Source organism: Notamacropus eugenii, chromosome 1 (genome assembly GCF_028372415.1).
Source record: "Notamacropus eugenii isolate mMacEug1 chromosome 1, mMacEug1.pri_v2, whole genome shotgun sequence".
NCBI lineage: Eukaryota > Metazoa > Chordata > Mammalia > Diprotodontia > Macropodidae > Notamacropus > Notamacropus eugenii.
The window spans coordinates 23749914-23769078 of NC_092872.1; the positions used below are offsets into that span (position 1 = coordinate 23749914).

Below are 19165 nucleotides of genomic sequence, written 5' to 3' on the forward strand. Positions count from 1 at the left end.
GCCAGTCGCAGAGGGCGGGGAAGACGTTTTCCGTTGGCGGCGGCCAAACCCGACTGCTTTGGGCGGTTTTTTCAGGGGGCAATAAAATGGCTGCTCCCTGTTGAGCCGGGATGGGTGGGGGCGGCTGAGCGGTCGCCTCCGCTGCCGCCGGGGGAGAAGGAGGAGCCGGTGGAGGAGCGTCGGGGGCAGACGTTTCTCTGGGCCCGGGCTTTTGTCGTTGTCTTTGCCCTCGGTCGCTCCCTTCCTCCCCGCTGGGCCCCAGCCGCCTGGGACCGGCTGCCTCCGGCCTTGGGCCTGCCGCGTGCGCCAGAGGAGGAGGAGGAGACCGCGGCGGCCCACCATGAGCGCCGCGGCGGGCGGACCCGCGGCCTGGAGGAAGGAACACCTGTGGCAGTTCCTGCTGGCCCTGGGCTTCGAACCGGACAACGCTGCGGCCGAGGCTGGGAAGCTCAAGACGCACACGAAGCTGGGCGTGTAAGCGGCTGAGCTGGGGGCGGGGGAGGGGGGAAACAAGGGGGCCATTTTGTTTAGTCTAGGAGGAGATCGGGGTGAAGTGACTTGAGCTGGGTCACCTAGTGTCCGAGGTCGAATTAGAACTCAGGTCCTCCGGACTCGGGGGCTGGCACTCGATCCACTGCGCCACCTAGCTGCCCTTCAGGTAGTTTGTTTGAAAACTCCCCCTGCGTGCGGGGGGGGCGCCGAGCTGAGCACTTTGCTGATACAATGTAACAACCATAGCAACACTGTTACCCGAGGCCCTGGGGGATCGGCCTTCGCTCTACTGTAAAGTGGAAGGATCAAATGATGCAGCGTTTGTAGAATAACAGAACCTTCCCTCTCCAGGGTGGTCTGAGAATCTAATTAGGTAACAATTGTAAAGCACTTAGCGCTGGGCCTGACACGTAGTAGGTGTTGTAGAAATGCTTGTTTCTTGCCTTTATCCGCTGTAGAAATGAGTATAATAACTGCACCTCCCTCCCAGTGTTGTTGTCAGGATCACAGTAACGTTTGCTTGTTAGGCCCTATAGAAACGCCAGCTGCCGTTATTATTAATGTCCTGAAGACTGAGGGAGATGTCTGCCAAGTGTTTTGTAAACTCTAAAACATAAAGGCTAGTTGTCATTAGCTGCCTAAGTTGAATGGACATAGAACAAAACAAGGTTAGGGAATTCATCTGTAGTTTCCACTTGGAATTTCAGAGTCCCAGAATCTCAGAGGGGGTGGACTCCAAACTCTTCCATACCTAGGCTTTCCTAGAAGATGTGTCCTATAATAATCAACCTATGTTACTTCCATATAAATAAAATGTTAGAGCTAAAAGGGACCTCCAATATAATCTACTTCATCTTATTTTGCAAAGGAAGAAAATATGAGGCCCATAGAAAATAGATTAAAACTCATGTTTTAGAAGTACTTTATGGTTTACGAAGCCCTTCGAATCAGCGAGGTACAAGGATTATTCTCATCTTAGTGATAAAGTGAACTTAGAGTGGTGAAGTGAATTGTTCAAAATAGTAAATGTTAAAGCCCAAGCCCTTCTAATTCTCAACACTACTTTTTCCATTATGGGGCTCTGCTTCCTGAAGTGGATTGGGAGGATGTTGAGGATAGAGAGATGTGGGTGACCTGGAACCTATCCTTTCAAAGCCTCCCCTAGTTTTCCTTTTGGAGATTTTATATTTACTGACTGAGAAACTTTCATCACTCTGAGAAACGGAGCTAAAACAGGCCTAGGGAGCCCTGGTTTGCTTCTAGCTTTAGGTTAATCACAATTCTTTTTTTGAGCCTCAGCTTCTTTACACGTAAAATGAGGGATCTCTGAAGCCCCTTTCAGTGCTGACCTTTTGTTATTTATTCCTGATCACTTTTTCAGTAGATCAGCTGATGAGAGTAAGCCATGGGCTTCATTAGATTTGGATTCTGCGTTTTTGTTTTGTTCTGCTGGAATGGTTATTCTGTGATAATACCCTGCAGGATTCATTGCCTTTTAAATAAAAAAACTGAAGTCTGCAGAAGGGAAATCACTTGTTCAAATCTACAGTTATTAGATGACAGACCTTCAAAATGGTTTTTCTCTTTATCCTGATTGATTCAGGAACTTTCTTTTATGTATATCTAATTTTTTCTCAAGAACACTTTCCTTATATTTTCCTAGTTGGAGAAATTGAGGCAACAGAGATCCCAAAAACCTGGCAGCATTAACTCTGATAAACCTGGGATCAAGGCTTAGATCTTGTTCCCAATTAGGCCTCTCTGCCCTAATGGATTAGGCACGTGGGAATATCTAATTAATGGGACAAATATTATATATTGTTTCTTTTGATCACTATTTCCCAGAAACGCACTTAGTTTTTATAAATTGTACCATGTATAGTAATGATAAATTAAGTTGTTTTCACTTAGAAAGAGGAAATTCATAAAGTATATTGTTTTTAATCTGCACTAACCATTCTTTCTTATCACTTAAAACCATATAGGAGCATGTTTGACAAACCTAACAGTGATGCCTTTCACATAGTTGCCTACTTTTTGTTTACCACTCTGAATCCTTCTCATGCTAAAGATGTATTCAGGTAAGCAAAATATTTTTTATTTTATCCATTTTTGTTTATCATTGTAATATCTGTAAATTCAATAAGTTATAATTTATAATTTAAAATTTGGTCTGACCATTTTTCTGAGTAGTTATTTCAAAACTCATGTTTTCAGAGGATATTTAAAATTGTAGGCAGGTACTTATATGAAGTTTAAGTTCTGGAAATGCAACACAATTTAATGTCCTTGTAAAATGTTAATTATTCTATAGAGTCAATTGATCCTTTTCACAAAAGCATTTCAACATTTTACTTCTTTTCTGATGTGACACGTTTTTCTTTGGTCCTAGTCTGCCTAAGCATTCAATTTTTATGACTTTTTTGGGAGAGCTTATCATCTCACTGACCTCACTGTGATTATTTTACTTTGGTTGTATGTGATATTAAAATAATGTACTTTTGCCCAAGTTCAGGTTTTGGTAAGTTTTATGTCACCTATAAGTTTGTGCCCAGTTCTGAACTGCTAGGAACAGGAAGCTGTTTCCTTTAAACTTAAATCTTTTTATAGATTGTCAGTCAGCAGTCATTTATTAAGTACTTACTTACTAAATCACCTACTTAAAAAGTCACCTACAGTTTACTAATATCTTGGAATGATAATTTCTATAAGAGTGTTTGAATTATATGGCAGAGATGCAGACTTTTGCAAACCTATTACCATGACTATCCTTTGAAAGAGAAAATATGGGTGGAGGGGAATTATGATGTATGTATTACGATCTTCCTAAAAAAAGCAGAACTAATCACTAGCTAGGTAAAAACATTAGAGATTAGAAACTATTGTTTATATTTGGTTTTCTTTGTTTAAAGTACATTTTTATGACCATGGATAAATCTTAACTTGTTTCATAATTAAGGTTAAGACTTGTGGCTTCATTATTAGTCATTAAGTTTTGTGACTATGCCCTCTTTAGGAGGCTAAAGAAGCCCTAGACTTAGGATCCCTCACTGCGGCTTCTTAGTAGATTACTGGGGCAGCTCTTTGACACAGTGGGCTTCGAATCAGGAACACTTCATGAGTTCATCTTCATGAGTTCAAATCTTGTCTTCAGACATTTGACTAGTTCTGTGACCCTGGGGAAGTCATGTAACCCTATTTGCTTCAGTTCCTTGTTTATAAAATGAAGCTGAAGAAGAAATGGCAAACCACTTTAGTATCTTTGCCACAAAAAACTCAAATGTGATCGTGAAGAGTCAGATGCAACTGAGCAACCTTAATGGTTTGCTTGTAATAACCCTGAGAAGTTGGTAGTGTCTTGTTATCCCCATTTTATAGATGGGGAAGGTTGTTTAAGCAACTTGTCCACAGTCACAATAGTAAGTGTCAGAGCTAGAAATTGAACTCAGGTCTAACGATTCCAGTATTATTTCTAGTACACACTGGTATTACCCTGAAGCAGCAAAATGCTTCAGGTAGCATTAAGCCAAATTCTAGAATCTCAGAACAGTCCTCATAGTATTGGAGCTCATTCACAAATTGTTGATTATTTTTCTCAGACTTAATTAGGATGTGAAGCCTACTTTAGGTGATATTTTTAACAATAAACAAGTAGTCAGTAATTTGATATTGGTTAATTGTGAGATCTGTAGTCCCATACTATTGTTTCTCTCATGCCTCTTAGTATACACCTCATAAATTCATAGCCCAGTTTTTTTCTTCAAGTTTTTTGAACAAATAGATCCATACTGCCTTGCTTTGGCTGCATTAACCACATTAAACATGTGGCCCCTAACATTCCTAGGTGTACTGTGATCTAGATTAAAGTGTAATTAGGGAATATCTAATAAAATAAAAATAAAACAAAAAGAAGGTAATGTTAATTTGTGATGTTCTAAATTAATTTGTGGCAGGAATCCTTGTGAAGGATTCAGGGGACCCCTGTTTATATATTTGAGTTTGAACTCACTGCATTAAACTAATGGTTCCTTTGATTTTATTGTCCATTTTAAAGGTGATTTCTGTTTACATGTCTAGGAGCTTGGTTATTTTTTGCTTTTCATTCAGCAAGTATTTGTTGAATACTCGCATTGAATTATGATAAATCCTATGTAAAAAGTAAATAAGAACAAGATCCTTCGTTATAAGTTTTTTTTTTTTTGCTGTCTGTGTAGATACAAACTCATTATAAATGCCACCAACCTTGACTGTGTTGCTTTTCATATTACACTCAATAAGAATAAAAGATTCTCTCCCCTCCCCCTTTAAATGTGCTAGGTCATGACTTTTTTTCTTTAACTCCTTTTTTTCTTTCAAAAAAATAAAAAGATTCTGTTGGCCTCCAGTAGACCGAAAAGCTGATGCTGAATTTCGGAAACATTGCTGTGAGTGGTTGAAAAGAATTTCTGTGAGTATTCTTATTCTCCAGATGGGAAATTCAGCTTTAATATTTTTCAAGAAAATTTCTGTTTTAACCTTCTTAAGAGTATTAAGAACTCATCTGGGAAAATATTAATTGGTATAATTTTGGGTCCACATTTTTTAAATGTTCATTTTATGCATAGAAACTTTTGGAAGGAATTTTTAAGAAAGCAAAACTGAAAGTTAGGTAAGGAAAATTAGATCATGTAAAAATTTGTATTTTGTGGAATTCTCTGAAAAGTAACTTTCCTAATTATGGGTAATTTTTACTTTATTTCATAAATAAGGTCAAGACTCATGACTTCATTACTAGTTGTTACCTAGATCCTGCCATAATTTATGGGAATCTCAGACTTATGATCTCCAAGAGACCTTGGCTCCAACACCTGTATGCTAGAACTAAAAAATGTGTCTTAAGATAGTCTGTCATGTTCTACAGCCCAGCTTCTGTGTGTGAAGTCTTTCGTGTCATGTTCAACTCTGCTTAATGTTTTTGTTGTTGATATGACTGTGTTTTTGACTTTTGATACCTGTGGCTTTCTCTAAGCAGGGCATTAGGGAAGGGAGTAAGCATTTATATGGTACTTGCTGTGTGCCAGGCAGAGTGCTGAATGCTTTATTACATATATTATCTCATTTGACCTTCACAACAACTCTTAGAGGTGGTTCTATTATTGTCCCCATTTTAGAGCTCGGGAAACTGAGACAAACAGGTTTATGATTTCCCCAGTGTCATGAAGTGTTTTATGTCCAATTTAAATCTTCCTGATTCCAGGCTTAGCATTCTATCCATTGCATCACTAACTGTCTTTGCCCAAGTAGTTGTAAGGGGAGCAAGAAAACAGATCAGGGAGGTGGAGACTTGGCTAACAGGGCACCCAGGGAGTTTGTGACAGAATCCGGGGTATTGGTTTTCAGTATTTTTCTTTTAATACTCTTCCATTATTTTTTATTTCAATAGTCTTACAGTATTTTTAAAACTAGTTTTGTGCACTACTTTAACCAAGGAAACCATATGTCAGGTAGATGCCAACAAAACCTGTACCTAATTCTTTTAAAAGTAGTTTACAGCAAGAACAGATCCCCTATGAAGATAGCGAAATTTAAATTCATTTTCTTTTTCTCAGGATGAATGTGGAAGCAACTTTCCTCAAGTTGTTGGTTCATTGTTTCTTTCTCCTGGTGGTCCTAAGTTTGTTGATCTCATGTACTCTTTTGCAAGATTTGTTGCAGTGCAGTATATTAAAACCAACTCTGAAAGTAAGTTAAGCAAAATGGTAGTAATTTTATATTTTGAGAAATGCAACAGAAACTTTTGCAGACCATCAAGAGACCTAAAGTAAGGTGAGTTTTTAGTGTGTTGGTCAAAAGTTGAAAAAAAGTTAAGAGATTTTTAGAATGTTTGGACAAATTGTGTTTCTATGAACTCCTACGTGACTTAAAATTATTTTATTGTATTAAATTCTGTTGTTTTGAATGCTTGATGAAAGTGGGTCTTCAATTTTTTTGTTACCGAAATTTTGTTGGAATATTTTTAGTGAGATTTGACTTTTATATATCTTGAATTTTACAGGAAAACTCATTAATACTACAGTTTATTCATTTCATTAGCACAATGAACAAATAAATATTCATCAAGCATCTATTGTGTTTAGTAGTAGGGATGGCTTGACCATTAGTTGACATTCGTGGAGCTTGTATTTTAATAGGGGGATAAGACATATCTGTACGTATGTAACTTGGAAGCACAGTAAATACATTTGATATAAAACTGTGATATGTGAGGTCTGATGACCAAGTTTACTAAGGGATAATAGAAGGGAATCAGAGAAAGCTTCATGGAATTAAGTGGCCTTTTAATTGTTTTAAAGAATGCTTATGAAGTCATTTGGGGGCAGCTAGGTGACACAATAAATAGAGTGTTGGGCCTGAAGTCAGGGGAGTTGTTCAGTCCTTTTCATTGGGGTCACATAGCTAGTAAGTGTTACTTAGCTGTCCTGCAGTCAGGAAGATTAAGTCCAGTGCTCTTATGTATTGTACCACCTAGTTTCCTGTGTTCTATATTCTCTATTTTAGACATCTGAGAAGAATGTAAAAATATACAAGGTTTCTATTTAAAATTTTTCAAAAATTTAAAGCATATGCATTTGAGGAAACAAACTGAATTAAATTACTTGGATACGTTATATAGAGCCCTTCAGTCCCCAGTAACATTGAGTAAAGGAGATGTTAGTGGACCAAACTATATATTCACTTGTATTATTCTGTGGGGCAATTAGATGGTGCAGTGGATAGAGTGCCATGGCTGGAAGTCAGGATGATTGATCTTCCTGGCTTTAAATCTAGCTGTAGACACTTACTAACTGTATGACCTTGGACAAGTCACCCTGTTTGCCTTAGTTTCCTCATCTATAAAATGAGCTGAAGAAGGAAATGGCAAACCACTCCAGTATCTTTGCCAGGAACCCCATGGTCCACAGGGTTATGAAGAGTCAGACATGATTGAATAACTAAACAGCAAGGGGTGTGCTGCATGTTTTTGAAGAAAAAAGGGACCTGACCGTATCTATGCAAGAGGAAGATTACTCTGGTAACAAGAATGAGTTAGAATTGGGGGTAGGAGGGGGACTGTAGAGGTAACTGTTGCATTATTGGTGACCTGAATTAACTTAGTGGTAGTGAGAATGGAGAAGAAGATTGGAATGGTTATGAAACATATTGCAGAGGTAGATAAGAGAATTTGATAATTGATTGAACATTCAAGGTGAGGGAAGGAAAAGAAGGAAAGATAAGCTTTTGAAAATGGTGAACTAGGTGAGTAGTCATTTCATTGGCAGAAAAAATAAACTATGGGAGGTGGAAGGAGGAGACGATAAGCTTAATTTTGAACTTGTTTTAGGTGCCGGTAGACCTCTAGATGAAGATAATCCTGTAGATAGTTGGAACTTAGAAGAAAGGACAGTACTAGACTTAACACAATACCTGGCATATGGTGGGCTCCTAATAAATGCTTGTTGACTTGAGATTTTTCTTGAATCACGGCATAGAATTGGTAGTTGAAGCTATGGAATTGAATGAAATTGCTGAAGGAGAAATGAGAGCAAAAACAAATAATCAAGGACAGAACTTTGGGGGAGTTAACTAATTTAAAGCATTGCTTTCTTTAAGAGGAAGAAAATGGGAGCCAGTCAGGTGTGATTAACAGTGCTGGAGGAGTACTAGGAAAGTGTATTGTATTAGAAACTCTTTATAAGGTAATGGTAATCTTATACTTGCATACTAAGATTTGTTAAGGGTTCTCTTAATCGCATGAGGTGTACCCCCATTTTAAAGTTGAGCAAACTAGAAGTCTTAAAGGTTAAATGACTTGCCCATGGGATCATATAGCTATTAAGAGTGTGAGAATGAGATCTGAATCCAGGGCTCTTAGGTACTCTTTTCCCTGTGTCACATTGCTTTTAGAAAGATTAAGTCATTAGTGTCATATACTTAAGAGTTGAAGGAGAATGAGTACTGTTTGAAAATAAAGTAAACATTAAAAAAAAAATTGTTCACAAAATATCAGATAAACTTGGCCTTGGTTAAGCAAAACATGCTTTTCAAGACCTTGTATGTTTTGGGTTAATTAATTTGATTTGTTTCTTTTAGACATGTTAACTTTAATGTGCTATCAGCTCTCAGATTCAGGACTTACTATTTAATTGGAATGGTACAGTCTTTTTCCTTATCTCCTTCCCCAGTTTGGATGGGCATTTCCAATAGAATGCTGAAGGGATTTTAAAAAATCAGTAACTTAGATGAAGACAGAATGTTGACCACATTTTAGATGACTTGAGACTAGAAGGGATAGTTTTTACATCAGGTGATAGGATTGAGGCTCCTGGAGGATCCTGGTTTATGAGAATGGTGGACTGAAGCTAACAAGATAAAACTTCCTAAGAACAAATTAAATCCTGCACATGGGTTTAGAAAAACCACCCTGCCAGTCCCGGATGGGGACAGATGTGGCTTGAAAGCATGTAAAAGAAACCTAGACATTGGGGAAACTTTGAAGTCATTAATTAGTGATTTAGCAAAAAAGAAAAAGGCTGTGATCTTCGTTACTAAAAGTATAGATTAAGGAGGGGCGCAGTTCTGTTGTATTCTGCTGTTGTTATTTCCACATCTAGAGTATTTTGTTAAGGTCTGTGTCCCACGTTTCAGAAAGTCCTTTTTAATATGCTAGGAAACCTTTATGACAGCAAGATTAGGTTGGTCAGAGGGTTTCAAATGATGTCAAGTTAGAAGTGTCCGAAAATGGAATGAGCTGCTTTGGGGTAGTGAGTCCCCATCGTTGCAGGATCTTGGATGATGACAGGAAATGTGGTCCAGGGATTGTACCAGATAATCTGAGGTCACTTCCAACTCTGAGATTGTTGATTCTTTTTCTTGCTAAAGCGTGCCTTTTGGCTATTTGCTTCTTAGCCTGTATCTGTTTTGGAAATGAGGGAAAAAATCAATGTCAGTGTCTTTGCTTTCTTGTAACCCTAGTTAACTAGATGGTTAAAATGGTTTTATTTATTCATCCTATCCTATCAGTATGAATAATTGAAATTTGACTCTGCTTTTCTTGAAATATTAACCATTTAAATATGATTGTTTACAGTTGCATCTGCTATTTTAGCAATCTGTCAGTTAAATGCCATTTTGTTAAAAGCATATTAATTTGAATACTTGTGATTTTTTTCATATTTTAAAATTTAGGTTCTAATAAGAGCTTTGTAGAGTCATTTAATATAAAATGTCAAGATCCTCATAAGTCCTTTACAAGATGCCATGTAGGACGTACCTGGTTTTTACAAAGTTTACAAAAAGAAGATTCTCTTATTCGACAATATGAAGAAAATTCTCAGTAAGTAATACTTTTATTTTGATAAAATGGAAATTTGCAGTTGTCTTTCAGTTACATTTTAAGCCATAGTTGCTTCAAAATTGTCCTTTAAAATGGAATATGATGTGATACCGTAAAGGAACTTTTTGCTCAGTTTCCCTCACCAAATAGGTAAATTGGACAGGGAAACCTATGTAAAAATTCTTTGTAACTGGTTCTGAAGTTCCTGCTTTTTAATACTGTCCTGTTTGTGTGTAATGAGAGTTAGTATGATACAGTGGATGGAGAACTGGACTTGTACTCAGGAAGACTTCAGTTGGAATCCTTCTTAGATACTTAATAGCTGTGTGACCATGAGGAAGTTGTTTAACCTTTCTGAGTCACCGTAAGATTGAGGGAACTGGACTTGTCCCTTCCATCCCCTCAGTCTGTGATCTTATTTTAGGAGGGCCTTTTAACCAGGCTGCTGAGTAAATGTGGAAGAATTTATATTCAAAAGAACCTTAAAATCATCTTTCCTTGTGCTTGGGTAAAAATGGAGAAAATGTGAGGATTGAGTATAAATAATAATTTCCCTTGTGTTCCTTAGCATGAAAGAGGGAATTAAGTTATTTGAAGAGAGCCATAAATTATTTTGTTTCCTTGCAGATCATTAATTAAAGAAATAAGAGATTTGAAATCACAATATGCAGAATTGCAAAAATTAGAAAAGTAAGTATTTTAGAGGTACTTTTATTCAGTCTGGGTTTAGTAGGTGGATTTGTTAACTAATTTAAGAGAGCTGACTTAATCACAAAATCATGTGGTTTTTGTTATAGCTAACTGAATTATTTAATTTTTCACTAGAAAGAACCATAATGAAGACCAAATAAACATATCAGAAAAAGTTCAAAAGGTGAGACTTTACTTCGACATAAAAGTTTATTATTTTGTTGTCTAAAACCATTTAATCTTTGCTTTATTGTAGTTGTCTTCATGTATCATCATTTTTGTAAAGCTGGTTAAGTATTAGTTTTTCTGATTTTCTTGGTACCTAATGGTAAAAAAAAGAAATACACACACCCTGCTTGGGGAATATTCAGGTACTCACGAATCTGTGATTTCATTCATGTGGAAGTTCCCTCCCTTGATGCCGATAACAACCCATCCATGCTTTTCCATGTGGTGCCACTCTTGCCCATATAAGTTTGGTACATTATGTACCTACATTGAGCTTGAGGCTCTTGATTTTTCTTGACATGCCCATTTCATATATTGTGCATCTCAGTAGTATGGTGTTCTTCTGTTTATGGACAAACCAGATTCTCCCAGTGACTGAGATGTGCTTCTGGAAGTTGTAGCAATGCCTCCAAGACTATTGAAGTGCCATTTTCTAAATTGTCTTTAAAAACTTTTAAGAAGTTTGTCTTATTCTTAGAAGTAAGTGGATTAATGTGATTTTGTTGTCTCCTCTCCCTCATTTTTTAGTCTGTTAAATATTGTCTATTTAGTCTCTTTTTAAACAATAATCTCTACTTTCAAAGGTTCGATTGATGTGGGATTCTGTGATGGAAACTCTTACGTTTTTGGAAAAAGAAAGAGAAGTTGTTAATTCGGTCGTTGCTGGTCTTGTTGATCAGTATACTATGGATGGAGCTGGTGTTACTATTAAGGTTCCAAGACTCTTACTGGACAGAATAGAAAAACAAATGAACCACGTAAGTTCTTGGTTCCGTGCAATTTCTAAAAAGTGACTTTCAACTTAATGTCTTGTTTTACTGTTCTAATGAAATATTTGGGCCAGCAGTTTTCAAAAAACCGTGCTCTGTGACTTCTGTAAAGGTTTCATTATTTGAATATAAGGTGAAATTTCCTTAATTCAAATGAATTCTTTTGAGTTGCTGCATGATGAATATAGAAATTAGCCACTTTTGCATTATGTGATCCTGCGTAAAATGTAAAGCTATTGAGTCACCTCAGTACTTCTGCATCTTCTTGGATTCTTTTTATGCAGGAGTTCCTTTATTCATGAGAACTTTTCACATAGCTTAGAGGTTTTTTTTTTTACATAAAGTTGAATTAAATAGGTAGAACCAGGAATAACTGAACAGTGTTTTGTGTGCTGTAATCAGTCTGCCAGTTCATAGAAGATCTCTTTGTTCAAGTTATATCTGATTATTATTTGAGCTATGAGACTTGGCTGAAATAATCATCCAATATAACTTGGACAAAGAGATTTTCTGTCAGCTGACAGAGACTCAGTGCTGAAAGAGCTTGCGCGTGTAATTTTTTATTTTGTGATCGGTGTCGTTGACCCATTTTTTTGTATATCAACGAGAAAATTTTCATTAAGATGTAGAGTAGTAATTTATTGTGTACTAGGTCATTGGAGGGTTGAATGCACTTCAAGGTGACATATTGGTTTTCACATAACTCTTGATGGTACAGGTGACCTTTCCCTACGGTAAAAAAATAAAAGAAAGCATAGCATATAGCACATCCTTTTCACAACATCCACTTATGTTTACTAATACTTTCTCCCTTTTTAAAGTTATTTATAGGAAACCTTTACGAAGCTGGGAAATTGAATCTTTTAACTGTTATTCGGTTGCTAAATGAAGCCCTGAAGATTTTAAAAGATGAACGTAGTTGTATTGATCAAACAGGACTGAAAACAGACTTTAATTACGTTGAGAGAGAGGCCAGAATTCAGAAAAAAACATTATCACAAGTGAAGCAGATGAGGTATGCAGTGGAAAAACATTGACCTGGAAGGCAATAGACTTGGATTATGATCTTGACTCCAACTTTGACTAGCCCTGTGACCTTGAGCAAGTTGCTTTACCTCTTTGGGATTCAATTTCCTTATCTTTAATGAGTTTGGACTAACCTGGGGCCTTTGAACTTATTTTTTAAATATATTGACTTTCAATGTTTTGTTTTTTTGCATTTAAAATAATTCTGACAAAGGGGACTGTTAGGTTTTACTAGACTGCCAATGGAATCTGTGACATCAAAATGATGAAGAACCCCCACTGGACCAGATGATACCTCTCGGTTCCAGTTCTGACCTATTTGAAACTTAGAAAACTTCCTAGTTATTTTGTTACTGGGGAGGAAGATTGGTTGTAGATAATACCTGTCAGTAGAACATTTGATCTTCATGGAGTTACGACTTATTTCAGGATTGCCTGATAAGTAAACATTTAAAAGCCCACAATCTTTTCCTCTTACCCCTGAGAAATGTTTGAAGTATCCAATAGAATTGATACACTCTTTTTGCCTTGTTTGGCTTAAATTGCCCACTTCTCTTCCACATCCCCACCCTTCCCCACCTTCCCAACCTCCTCTCTGCAAAAAAAAAAAAAAAAGAAGAAGAAGAAGAAAATGAGTCTTGTGTTTGATATTTTTTAGTTGTTATTTGGAGCTGTTTTTAGAGTCAGGCATTCTATTGGTCCATAACTGACTTTCTTAAAATCAGCTAAGGAAGTGTAGGGTACCAGCAAACCTATTGTAGATCATGAGCTAGTGAGAATAATGTACTCTGAATCAATATTTAAACAAAAATTATGCTGTGAAGATAAGATTGGAATCCCTTTCTGTCCCTTGAAGGAGAGGTTACTGTTTACAGCGTTACTTATAGATTATTCCTTTAGTTCTAACAATTGATGTATATTTATAATATATGTTTACTTTGGGTTTATATTACTTTTGCCAGCCTTATTTTCTACAGTTAGATTTTCTTAGTAAGTTTTCAGCAGAATGCTTCTCTATTTTTATGGTTTTGAACAGTCTTTTGTCTGTTAATAGGAATAAAATAAAGCAAGAGGCAATTTATATAAAGCAGTCAAATACTGAAAAACAGAGAGAATGGAACAAGAAATGGGAAGAGTTCCTTCATCAGGCTCCTTTTAGTCTAATTAAAGATGAGACACCAGTAAGTAATGCTGTTAATGTTTTTACTTTGTTTTGTTGTTGTTTAGTTGTATCTGACTCCTTGTGATCCAGTGGATCATATTGTCCGTGGGGTTTTCTTGGCAGAGATACTGGAGTCATTTGACATTTCCTTCTCCAATACTTTGTTTTTAGAGTATAGTTATGAGAAGAATTTGATTTATTGCCTACCTATAATTGGTATGTATATAGACATTTGTTGCATTTGAATCAAAATTTTAAGATCCAGAATTCAATTATGATTTTGCCTTATATATATTGTTCTAAGTAGATAAATGCATCATGAAGCAGTATAGTCATTATGTATAGCAATCTTAATCTTATATACAGATTTTATTAAGTAAAAGCATTAGAATAACCTTTAAGTTCTGAGGTACTTTACCATTTTAAGATAGAGGAACACTGGGGGAGAATGGGGAGGAGGGAGTGAATAAAAGTCCTATATAGCTTTCTAGTATTGTACTTCCCCTAAGTATAAAAAGAAAAATTGATGTTTTAAAAAATGGTAAATCTGGGTGTTATAAAGAATCACTCATAGATTAGTTCAATGGAAGTATTACAATAGCAATAACCAAAATGTATTTATTCCAAAATGCTAATCTCATTTGTTTTAAGGCTCTGGATCTTTTACCGGCCATGTCTCCTCTTTCATTTGACCCTGCTCCAGAAGAAGTTTATGAAAGCAGTGTCTTCTTTCGATATCCCATTTCACTTCCAGGTTTGTTTATGTGACTTCTCTCAAGGACTTTGTTGTTTTTGAATTTTTATTGTAAACATTTTAAACTTTTTATACTTTTCCTTGATAATGTTCTTGAATTATCAGGAGCTGGATCAGTGGTTTATGATTTAGCTAGGACATTGATGGAAGGTGCTGGTTGAAATTGGGTGGGGTACTGGGGCAGGCAACTGGCAATGTGGTTAGTCAGAAATATCATTGTCACCAGATTTTAGTGTTAGAAAGGATTGAAGATAATCCTGTTGAAACCTGTAATTTTATAGATGTAGAAACTTAAGCCAAGAAATGTTAAGTGACTCGTGGGTTTTAAAGAATAATCAGGATTGAGGTTGATGCTTCTTCACTCTTTCTACTATGTTGCTGCTACTCAATACTGCTTAGGAATTGGGGTGACCTACCTCTTAGGTCTCTAACTCTGAAATTCTTTGATTATGTCTCTCTAGCATTAGATAATGCCACCAACCTAAAAGCTTTTGGATCCTGTGAGAATGAAGAATCATGTCTTCAGGGGCACCATTAGAAAGGCCATATATTTTGAGGAACGGACAGACTGGCATGTGACCTTGTCTTAGTGATCTCTTCAGCACCCATGGGTTCAGTTATTACCTCTATGTAGATGATTTTCAAATCCAATGATTGAGCTCCAATTCCTCATCAGTAGTTATCTATAGATATTTTCTATTCAGTATCCCATGGAACCTTAACATAGGCCAGATAGAGCTCATTTTTCCCACTTAAGTCTACCCCCTCTCCCAACATCTTTTGACAATACCGTTATTTTTCTAGTTACCCAGGTTTAAAAACTTGGACTCATCTTTACCTCCATTACTCACCTTCACCTTACAAATCAGTCATTTGCCAGTTCTTGTCAGTTCTGCTTCTGCAACATCTCTCTCACTTATCCCCTTCTCTTTAGTCACATGGCTACCAGTTTAGTTCAGACCATTATCACTTTTCCCCTGGATTGTTGCAGTAGACTGTTAATTGGTCTTCCAGCTTTGTCTTTATGTCAACCCTCATCAGTCCATCCTTGTGGCTGCCATGTGACTCCTCAACGTGCTCAAGATGGCTCTTGCTTTCCTCCTGGATAAAGTGCGAACTCCTGTTTGACATTTAAAGCCTTTCCTACTTTGGCTGTAGTTTGGCTTATCATATTTTACTCACCTTTCTCTACTCCACGTTCTAAACTAGTGGGCTTGTTCTTCCTGGTTTTAAGTGTTCTCCCTCCTGGGCTTCAGATTCACGCCTTCCTCACCTCTTCTTATTGGGATGTCTGATCTCCATGAGCACAGGGATGGTCTTGCTTTTTTCTGTTGTATCCCTAGCACTTAATCAGGGCCTAGGACAAAGTAAGCCCTTAATAAAAGCTTCTTGAGGGCAAGGACTGTTATTTTTCTTGTCAGTGCACCCAGAACAGTTCCTGGAACATGGCTGCTTAATAAATGCTCCTTGTTTTATTTGAATGTACTGAGTGCTGAGGATTAAAAAAAACAAAAGCCATGACAAATTCTACCCTCAAAGCACTTAACTTTCCTATAGGGAAGACCAAACATAGGGGATGGATGTTATCATTTTGTAGTTAGATTGGGTGTTACTGAAAGATCTTTGCAATTTCTTAAAGACAATCCAGCCCATTTTCCTGCCTTTTTTTTTTTTTAAACTCTGGTTCAAACTTATTGTCCATTTGTATTGTCTGTCCCAGATGTGCACAAGCACTAAATGTGGATAAGCTCTAAAGGTTGTTTATCCACGTGTGTGTCATAATCTGTGCAATAGTCTTTTATCTTTTTAGTCTTTCCTGTGTATGTGGTAAATCCCAAACTCTTTCAGGTGGTTGCAGATTTATGTTACAGGGCTTTTATGTACACAGCACGTTGTAATCTGCAAATAGGAACAACTGGAGAATCTCATCATTCACAGAGAAACCCTCTAAATTGTGAATTTTGTGCTCGATTTCCGTCACAACCACCAAAATGGCAAATGCCTCTGGCAGTCCTACAGCTTCCTGTTTTAAGTTTTACCTGATGTTTATTATCAGAGAATTATTGAATAAGATTTTTTCCTCTATTTCTTTGTTGACTTTTGCAAGCTTATATTATCTCTTAGTTTTCCCCTCCTCCATTGACTAATTTGAAAAAAAAGAAAAAACCCTCATATTAAAATGTAGTCCAGCAAAAATTCCTACATTGTGACCATATTACAGAAATGTATGTTTTATTCTGCAGTTTTAAGTCCATTATCTCTGACAGGAGAGTGGCATGGCTGTGCCAATTTTCCATTTAGCTTTAACTTCTTTCTGGTTTTTTTTTTTTTTTTAATTTTTATCGAAAGAATCTTCAATATTGACTTGATTGAACACCTCTACAGTATGTCACTCCATGGTCATTGGGAAAAGATATTGCATTTAGAGAGTCCTGACAGTCACATTAGAGTATATAGATGGTCTTAAAATTGATTCTTAGCACTCTTTCCCCTTTTCCTCACATCGCTATCGTTGTGAAATTGTAAAGGGACTACATAGGACTGAAGGCCATTCTCTTCTTTTTTGTTTTATGGACTGCTGTGTTCTACTGGTAATGAGCCACACTTAGTTGGGCTTATCCTTCAAAAGCAGCAGATACAGTCTTTTGTTGGGGCCATATTTAAAGCCTTTCCAGCATAGTAGAACCTGCCAGACCCTGTACTCTCTTGCTGTTTGAGATCCCAGGGCTTTCTCCATATTGTGATGGGTGTCACAGTAAAATGTGATACTAGTGTAACTAAATGGCAGGGTGACATGGAATACATTGGTTTCTGAAGAATTAAAAATATCACACAGAGGGCAGTGGAGAGGTACATGGTGGGTGTGAGCAGGCTAGAGTATGTAACATGTAACTGATGAGGAACTTGAAAAAGAACCAATGGTAAGAGATACTTAGAAATGTTGGTTAGGAAGAGAGGATGGGCTGGTCATGTGGTAAGGGCGAGTGGATGATAGGTGGACACCCAGTGTGCTTCTTGGGTAGTCAGGGGAAAGTTAGGGTGGATCCCCTGTGATGGATTTATAGGAGACCTGGATAAGCAGACCTGAAATAGATTACAGTCAGTTTCATTGGGTAGAATTCTCCGGTTGATGAGATCACAGGGGTATTTGTGAGTATAGTTACTGAGAAATTAGTTTTCTGCTTGAAAACCTCACCTAACTATCATCACAAACCAAATGCAGATGACTGCCCCTTGGATTCTAAGCTCTTAGACTTAATTGCATAGGATTTTTCATTCTCATTTCTTGGCCTTTTGTAACTTTAGCTAGACATGACCAGTGTTTTTTCTTATGACTTTTTCACTGAAATGCTTTATAATATTTAATTTAGAAATCATAAGCTTATCATTGTAACATTTCTTATGAATGTTTTCTTCATCAGAGTGCTCTGCAGAGCATTTTATAAATACATCTTGGAAACATCAGATAGATAAAAATATGGTTTCTTTGTACAAGAATTTGCTGTTGTACGATTTAAGTTCTATGTTTATCTCGTATCATTATAGCTTTTAAGATGTCCTTTTGATACTTTTTATTGTAAAGTTAATGTTAAAATGTACTTCTGAGAAAGCTAGATTTTTGTGTTTTTTTCCCCCTGACCTTTTCAAGGCAAGGTGGTGCAATGGTTAGTGTTGGGCCTGGCGTTTGGAAGACTGAGCTTGAATCCTTCCTCAGGCATTTATTAGCTATGAGAACCTGGGCAGATCACCTCACCTCTTTGAGCCTCTGTTGTCCTACTTGTAAAATGAGAATAATAACAGAATCTGCCTCACAGAGGTGTTGTGAAGAGAAATGAGGTAGCGTCACAAGGTGTTTCACAAACTTTAAAGTGTCACATAAATATTGCCATGACTGCTACTGTGTATTGCGTTCATATAAACTAATACCGTTTGTATAACCTGGGAGAAGAACGGCCAACAAATTTTTTGCTTACCAGCTTGATATGGTATAAAGGAATTGGGAACGGGACCTGTGACTTCGTTGGTACAGGGAACTCCCTCTACTAATGCAGGTTATTACCCATCCTGAAATTTGTAATCTGAGAGTTACTTAGAATACTGAGGTAAAGTGACCTTCCTAGGGTCATCCTGCCACTGTGTCAGACTATTATTTGAATCCAGATCTTTCTGACTTTGAGGCAGTAAAGCCAAAAAGCTACACAAGTAAGGCATAATAAAATGTAGGGGTGGAGTTTGAACCCTGGATTCAAGAGTATCGCTTGCTCTATCAGTTGCGTTAGTCAAGGAGCCTTGATTAATATAAACTATTGTAATTTGTCATGTCTTTTATTACTCTGCTTTGTGTTTTATCAAGTTGTCTACACTGCTGTTTCTTTTGTATTGTTTTCATTCCTGTTTTTTTTTTTTTTAAATAAAAGTTCAAGAGATGCTTGGATATTTTAGAGTGGCTCATTAGATAACTAAAATGTAATTAACCTGTTTTTTAGATGCATCTAAGAAGCATACCCAAGAAAATTCCCACTGGAAGGATGATGATGATGCAGTAAGAACTACAGACGAACTAGTGAAGAGGTAGAGTTTAATTTGCCTTTTCATTTTATTCACGATTTTAGGACATTTTCTAAAACAGTTTTTTAAATTATAGTCTCATCTTCTAGTCGACTTAAATAATTTTTAAATGTCATCCCACA

General features: G+C 36.9%; 1 protein-coding gene across 1 annotated transcript in view; it reads left to right on the plus strand.

Moving 5' to 3' along the window:
* The first annotated feature begins 19 nt into the window (after positions 1–19).
* The window catches only part of HAUS6 (HAUS augmin like complex subunit 6), a 38558-nt gene continuing 19412 nt past the window's right edge, over positions 20–19165 (plus strand). The window contains exons 1-12 of the mRNA XM_072655550.1: positions 20–474; positions 2478–2573; positions 4861–4939; positions 6081–6213; positions 9697–9844; positions 10472–10534; positions 10670–10718; positions 11347–11520; positions 12354–12547; positions 13613–13739; positions 14372–14474; positions 18962–19046. Of these exons, the coding sequence (XP_072511651.1) occupies positions 341–474; positions 2478–2573; positions 4861–4939; positions 6081–6213; positions 9697–9844; positions 10472–10534; positions 10670–10718; positions 11347–11520; positions 12354–12547; positions 13613–13739; positions 14372–14474; positions 18962–19046 (1385 nt within the window). The 5' untranslated portion in view covers positions 20–340. The remainder of the gene's footprint in view (positions 475–2477; positions 2574–4860; positions 4940–6080; positions 6214–9696; positions 9845–10471; positions 10535–10669; positions 10719–11346; positions 11521–12353; positions 12548–13612; positions 13740–14371; positions 14475–18961; positions 19047–19165) is intronic.